The sequence below is a fragment of the Octopus sinensis genome, linkage group LG18 (assembly GCF_006345805.1).
Source record: "Octopus sinensis linkage group LG18, ASM634580v1, whole genome shotgun sequence".
Taxonomy (NCBI): Eukaryota; Metazoa; Mollusca; class Cephalopoda; order Octopoda; family Octopodidae; genus Octopus; species Octopus sinensis.
The window spans coordinates 2,304,100-2,311,599 of record NC_043014.1 but is presented as its reverse complement, the minus strand read 5'-3'; the positions used below and the strand labels follow the sequence as shown (position 1 = coordinate 2,311,599).

The following is a 7,500-nucleotide window of genomic DNA, read 5'->3' as shown; positions in this document are numbered from 1 at the left end:
AAGAGTCCAGAAGCTGGCTACCCGCATGGTTCTTGGTCTCAAGCATTTGTCTTATGAAGAAAGGCTGAAGACGCTCGACCTTTATTCTCTAGAAAAACGACGATGCCGTGGTGATCTCATTCTTGCTCACAACATCATAAGCGGAAAGTGTAACCTCTCGAAAGAGCTGTTCTTCACTCCTGCTCCAGAACGTCGGCTGCGGGGTCACTCCGAAAAGCTCTATCTGCGACGATTTCATCTCAATCGAAGGAGAGGGGCTTTCTCCGTCCGGGTTGCGGATCCGGGGAATAAACTGCCGGACGAGATAGTGAAGATGCCGACAACCGCTCGGTTCAAAGTCTCCCTTGACCACAAGTGGCCTGAACTCTTTTCCTGAACACCACCCTGTACATAACTCCATGTCCCCCTACATGGCCTTGCTTTTTGCTTTTTGAGCCAAAAAATTAACTAACTAACTAACTAACTATTCGTTAAAGCGTTTTCACAGTTCCAAGGCGTTAATCTAATTAAATGCGACATTTTGTTTGCTTCCTTTTCAATTTTTAAAAGTCTCGCCTAAAAAAAAAAAAAATTCCATATTAAACCACATAGAACAGTAATAGAACTATTTTGCCTCCACTCAACCGATTCTTTCTTATATTTCCAGGTGGTTTTCTTGTAATCAGCATTGTGTTACCTCTGGAGGTTGTAGGTCGACGATGGAGAGATTTTTGTGTGTGTTTGTGGATTTGGGCTCTCGGATTACCAATCATTTCATTCGAGGCTGCCATTGTGAACGGATGGCGGAACATTGCCCTCACCAATGGCTTGGTGGGACTGCCGTTTCTAGGACTCTACTTGTAAGCCTTCGCCTAACATTTTCTTTCCTTCGTTCGTTCTTTCTTTCATCATCATCATCATCATCATCATTATTATTGTCATCATCATCATCATCATCATCATCATCATCATCATCATCATCATCATCATCACCCTCATCATCACCACCATCATCATCATCATCATCATCATCATCATCATCAACACCATCAGCACCATCATCATCACCATCATCATCATATCATCATCATCATCACCATCATCACCATCATCATCATCACCATCATCATCATCATATCATCATCATCATCATCACCATCATCATCATATCTCATCATCATCATCACCATCATCACCATCATCACCATCATCATCAACATCATCATCATCACCACCATCATCATCATCATCATTCTGATCCTCCTCTTCTGCCTCCTCTTTTTCCTCCTCTTCCTCCTCCTCCTCCTCCTCATCATCATCATTCGTGTATGAAATTGGGTTTTTTCTACTTCAATGATTATATGTTTTTTTTCGTATAAAATACTCACACACAGGAGGAGTAACTCTCTCTCTATATAACAACACTATGAATGTGGCTCTCGAGAAAGAGTATAAGTAATTGCCAGATCAACGACGGGTATCACTGCTAGTGTAATATAAAGCGTTCCTTATTTCCTCTCCAGTTTGGTTCCAGAAAGTTCTCGTTGGTTGACCAGTCTACAACATTTTCAAAAAGCTGAAAACAGCATCAAAGAAATGATATCCTGTAACACAAGAGCTGTACCGAATGTTCTCGAATTGTGCGATGACACCCGTATTTACGTGATGAGTATCTCCCACCCTCGTCGTCATACTTATCTGGATCTCTTCCACACAGTCACTGTGACCAAATCTACATCTGCCGTTTTATACACGTGGTGAGTGATTGGTTTGTTTTCTTTTTTTAGACGAATCATTCTTACGACCGCGAGTCCGCTGCCATAACCACTGGGCCTCCACCGACGTTGCTGTCGTTAGCGTTTGTATTTCTATGTGTGTGTGTGTGTGTGTGTGTGTGTGTGTGTGTGTGTGTGTGTGTGTGTATGTGTGTGTGTATGTATGGTGTGTGTGTGTATGTGTGTGTGTATGTGTGTGTATGTGTGTGTATGTGTGTGTGTGTGTGTGTGTGTGTGTGTGTGTGTGTGTATGTGTGTGTGTGTGTATGTGTGTGTGGTGTGTGTGTGTATGTGTGTATGTGTGTGTGTATGTGTGTGTGTGTGTGTGTGTGTGTGTATGTGTGTTATTGGGTGCTTGTGCATGTTTGTCTCCAGGGCAGTGGCTCTCAACCTTTTCAATATCCGGGGGGCCAGATCGAAAACCTGATTTTTTTTTTGAAGTGGGCCGCACCAAAGGAAGTAAATCACAAAACAATTACAGGAAAAGTTATATTTATGGATGGAAGACCGTCGAGGGCCGCCAGAAGGATGCTTGAGGGTTGCATGCGGCCCTGTGAGTCACAGTTGAGAACCGCTGCTCCAGGGTGTGTATGTTTGTTTGTGTATGTTGGGTGGGGGTCTCCCTGTTCCTGTTGTGGTTGTATGTTGTATTGTTACAATTGTTGATATTTTTATAACAAATGAAAACTGAAAAGCATTAAACATCTTATTGGATCTCATAACATTTTTATAACAAATCTTAACATTCATATTAAGGAGGCCAAAAGTCAACAACGTGTTGAAGTATTGAATTAAAAGAATCTAACTTTGTTAATCCTATCTCTTGTCGCTCGATTTTTTAGTGGGGAGATAACCTAGTTTTTAATGGCATTTTAAAAAAATGGGGGTGAGGTAACCAAAAAGCATCCCATTATTATTATCGTCTGTTTTTCTTTCTTTTGTTTCAGGTTTGTTGGTTGTTTTGTTTATTGTAATTTACTGCACAAAGTGGAGAGTCTGACCGGAGACCACCATTTTGATATCTTCCTGCCGTTTGTCTTGGACATGCCGATCTGTATGTCAGCCGTTATCATTAACAAATGGTAAGTACAGCACTTTCCCACAAATACTCCTTGTTGTTGTTGCTGCTGTTGTTGCTGGTAGTAGGAGTAGCGGTAGTGGTGGTGGTGGTGGTGGTGGTGGTGGTGGTGGTGGTGTAGTCGTAGTGATGTTGATTGTTGTGCTAAAGGGTTTTTCTTGTTGGAATAAAGACACATGCCTAAGTGGTTCGGGTTATTTGGCTCACGATTGCAAGGCCGTGGGTTCGATTCCCAGCGGCATGTTGTGTCCTTGAGCAAGATACTTTATTTCAAGTTGCTCCAGTCCACTCAGCTAGAAAAAATGAGCGATACCTGTATTTCAAAGGGCCAGCCTTGTCTTTTTCTGCATCACGCCGACCCACCCCCCTCAGCCACTTGTTTGTTAATATCCCCAGCAGGCTGTTCCGTTGATCTGATCAACTGGAACACTCATCGCCATAACCGACGGAGTCCCACTTTGTTGTTGAAGTGCAATAATATTTGTATTTCTGTGTGTGTGTGTGTGTGTGTTAATGGGTGCTTGGATTGAAGACCGTGGAGGGCCGCCGGGCTGCCAGAAGGATACTTGAGGGTTGCATGCGGCCCTGTGAGCCACAGTCCAGGATGTGTATGTTTTTTATGTTGGGGGATCTTCCTCTTCCTGTTGTGGTTGTATGTTGCATTGTTACAATTACTGTTCATAGTTTTGGTGGTGATAATAGTGGTAGTGGTGGTGGTGATGGCGATACTGGTAGTGGTGGTAGTGGTGGTGGTGGTAGTGGTGGTAGTGATGGTAGTGATGGTGGTGGTGATGGTAATACTGGTAGTGGTAGTAGTGGTGGTGGTAGCGGTGGTGGTGATGCCGATACTGGTAGTGGTGGTAGTGGTGGTGGTGGTAGTGGTGGAGGTGGTAGTGGTGGTAGTGATGGTAGTGATGGTGGTGGTGATGGTAATACTGGTAGTGGTAGTAGTGGTGGTGGTAGCGGTGGTGGTGATGGCGATACTGGTAGTGGTGGTAGTGGTGGTGGTGGTAGTGGTGGTGGTGGTGGTGGTGGTAGTGGTGGAGGTGGTAGTGGTGGTAGTGATGGTAGTGATGGTGGTGGTGATGGTAATACTGGTAGTGGTGGTGGTGATGGCGATACTGGTAGTGGTGGTGGTGATGTTGGTGGTGGTAGTGGTGGTGTGGTGGTGGTGGTAGTGGTGGAGGTGGTAGTGGTGGTAGTGATGGTAGTGATGGTGGTGGTGATGGTAATACTGGTAGTGGTGGTGGTGATGGCGATACTGGTAGTGGTGGTGGTGATGGCGATACTGGTAGTGGTGGTAGTGGTGGTAGTGGTGGAGGTGGTAGTGGTGTAGTGGTGGTGGTGGTAGTGGTGGTGGTGGTGGTGGTGGTAGTGGTGGAGGTGGTAGTGGTGGTAGTGATGGTAGTGATGGTGGTGGTGATGGTAATACTGGTAGTGGTGGTGGTGATGGCGATACTGGTAGTGGTGGTGGTGGTGGTGGTGGTAGTGGTGGTGGTGGTGGTGGTGGTAGTGGTGGAGGTGGTAGTGGTGGTAGTGATGGTAGTGATGGTGGTGGTGATGGTAATACTGGTAGTGGTGGTGGTGATGGCGATACTGGTAGTGGTGGTGGTGATGGCGATACTGGTAGTGGTGGTAGTGGTGGTAGTGGTGGAGGTGGTAGTGGTGGTAGTGATGGTGGTGGTGATGGTAATACTGGTAGTGGTGGTGGTAGTGGTGGTGGTGATGTTGGTGGTGGTAGTGGTGGTGCTGTTGTTGTGGTTGTTGTGACGGCGTTTCCATTGGTAATGCTCATCTGTTGTTTTCGGAGGTGGTGGCCGTGGCGTTGTTTGTATTTGATTTCTTTTAAAAATGAAAAACACAGGATTTACTTGAAATAGTTTTGAAAAATCTTGCCCCTCACAATATAGAAACATTTCTCATGGCTTCAGAAGACGGAAGGGAAAAGGTTTTGCCCTGGAGGTCAGCAATGGAGATACGCTGGAATAGCCGCTCTGACTCGCGAAGCTTGCGCTTGCGGACAGCCTTCGCGACCCTGGCATATGGCTCGGGGGCCTCCACTACCACAGGCTCGACCATAAACCTGTCGGACAGCGACCGATACCTTAACTGTTTGTTTTTCTCAGCCTGATCAGCAGCAGAGCCTGGGCTGGTAGCTGACAACACCCAGTTTCCGCAGGAGAAGTCACAGCATGTGACATCCCAGATGAGGGGCCTACGGCCACGGAACGGGGAAATTGTCAAATCGTCTGGTCTTTTACTGTCCTCTCGGTCTAGTCTTGCTGGTTCGAGCTGGGAAGGAAAGCCTGCAACGTCTAGGCCATGCTTGTTGGTTTGGTTGTTGATGTTGTTTAGCTTCAGGTTGAGCCGCGACTAAACAGACCTAAGATCACAGACATTCCAGCCATGCCCACGCTAAGAATTGGAAATCTAGGAGTCCAGTAATAATCTCTACATCATCAAACATTAAAGTTTACTCAAAATTTTAAAATTTGGCACAGTAATACACTTGCCCAGACTGAATTGCTGGAGTTATTTTATTTTTTACCAGAAAAATGTTTTTAAAAAGCTATAGAGGTTTAAAGTTTGATCGTTTTCACCCAATCAGGAAACAGGATTTGTAAGCTGTCATTTTGTGCGTGACTGCACATTTTGGCAGCATCTTGAAAATATCACTTGTCGTGAATATTTGTAAACAACACGTGTTATGGTCTCCGGTAATTTTCTTTCAAGTAAATAAATGTTTATGATGATTTAAAAGAGAGAAACAGATTTAAATTTCCGAGTGAGTTGTTGGGAAATAAACTTTAATCTAAAAGATTTATCCCCCAAATCTTATTTAGCTGTTATTTTTAGCATACCTCACAACTACCTGAATGTTTAAGAAACAAACAAACTATTTAAATATGCATACAGAAAAACCTGTCTGGTCGCGCGACACACTCCTATAACTCGCTGCTCAGGTAGGACCCTTCCTCGGTTGACTGCTGTCAACACGTGCTTCCTCGCAGACTTTTCAAATACTGTTACTATGGCAACAGGCAAAAGAGTTCTTGTCACTATCGAAACAGACCTGAATGTGTCTGTGGCTTACAATCGGCTAAAATTACCAAACTTTTCAAACTTTAATCTCTCTATATATAAACGGCAGTTTGTCTGTCTGTGTGTCTGTGTGGCTGTCAGGTTGTACCCTCACCCTGACCACGGCTTTCAACCGATTCTGATGAAACTTGACACACACATAGCCCAATGTCATAATTCAAAACTAACGCAGCGAAAATTTTGAAAAGTTCCCCCAGTTCTGAAAATAATTGATAAATTCGACATGGGGTCGAGAATCTAAGCTTTTTATATGCAACACATTTTCTGTTGTAGTTTTCGCAACTTGCAATCGGGAGACAGCTAGGAACATCGTTTACATAGAAGTATTCGAGTGAAGAGAAGACATTGCAACCTACACATGTGCCTTCGTTGCTTAGAGGGAAAGAACTAGATTGGGATTAGTCGTTGCCTACTAGGGGCTCTTACATACCCGGGCAACGCCGGACTATGCTGCTAGTTACTAATAATTCTTTATTGATTTATAGCGACAATTATTTTTACGGCATTAATTAGCCTCTAAAAGTGTATCATTACACTGAATGTGAAATCAATTCGAACAGAATTGATGCTGGCGGCCAAACAGAAAAGATCCCGGACAAGTAAACAAAAATGTCGATCAAGCACTTGGAAAGCTGATAGACGACTCCATGAGAATAGAAGAGAAGATGCCATCGGATTGATTGATCAACTTATTTACTCAGCTGCTTGTGTCGCAACTCAGAAATGCGGTGATGGAGAATGAAAAAGTGCAATGTACAGAAATAGCCTGCATAGATGGAAAGAATAAAGTGGCAAATAATCCAGCTAAGAGCAGATATATCTTTTCTACTTGAAGCAAGCAAAGGGAAGACTTTGCTAAGAACAAACCTAACAAACTAATAAAAGTAATTGCTAAACATGAGAAAACAAAGGATACACAGATTGAAATCCTCTGACAAAAACTCCCATTAAAACCCAAACGGTCGGCTATATTTGCCAGTCGTTTGGGTTTGCAAATCACAAAAATGTGGAAGCTTAGTACTACAATAGCACCAGTGGTAATTGGTACGTTGGGAATGATAATGAAGGGAACTGAGAAGTATATTAACCAACTCCCTGGTAACATCGATCTCCGTGAACTACAAAAGATAGGTACAGCCCATAATACTACAGAAAGTACTTTCTATTTAAAATGGAATAAATGTGGTGATAATTTTAGCATGCATAACAAAACAAAAGTGCCCCTTGCTACTGTTGACCTCTGGAGGGTGCCCAGTACTGAGGCAGCTGAAATAAAGTTATAATGAAAGGAAACCATAAATAATAATAATAATAATAATAATAATATAATAATAATAGTAGTAATAATAATAATAATAATAATAATAGTGGTAGTAGTAGTAGTAGTAGTAGTAATAATAATAATAATAATAATAATAATAATAATGATGATGATAATAATAATAATAGTGGTAGTAGTAGTAGTAGTACTAATAATAATAATAATAGTAGTAGTAGTAGTAGTAGTAATAATAATAATAATAATAATAATAATAATAATATGATGGGCAACAGCAAATATTCTGC

The 7,500-nt window shown here is 42.8% G+C and overlaps 1 protein-coding gene and 1 long non-coding RNA gene across 2 annotated transcripts in view; both read left to right on the top strand.

The window, feature by feature from the left end:
* LOC115221551 (solute carrier family 22 member 5-like) overlaps nt 1-7,500 on the top strand; it is a 31,553-nt gene that overhangs the window by 4,632 nt on the left and 19,421 nt on the right. Inside the window, exons 2-4 of the mRNA XM_036510707.1 lie at nt 647-839; nt 1,503-1,736; nt 2,702-2,836. Coding sequence (XP_036366600.1) covers nt 647-839; nt 1,503-1,736; nt 2,702-2,836 — 562 coding nt within the window. The remainder of the gene's footprint in view (nt 1-646; nt 840-1,502; nt 1,737-2,701; nt 2,837-7,500) is intronic.
* The window catches only part of LOC118766869, a 12,172-nt gene continuing 10,234 nt past the window's right edge, over nt 5,563-7,500 (top strand). The window contains exon 1 of the long non-coding RNA XR_005002780.1: nt 5,563-5,574. This is a non-coding gene — a long non-coding RNA (uncharacterized LOC118766869). The remainder of the gene's footprint in view (nt 5,575-7,500) is intronic.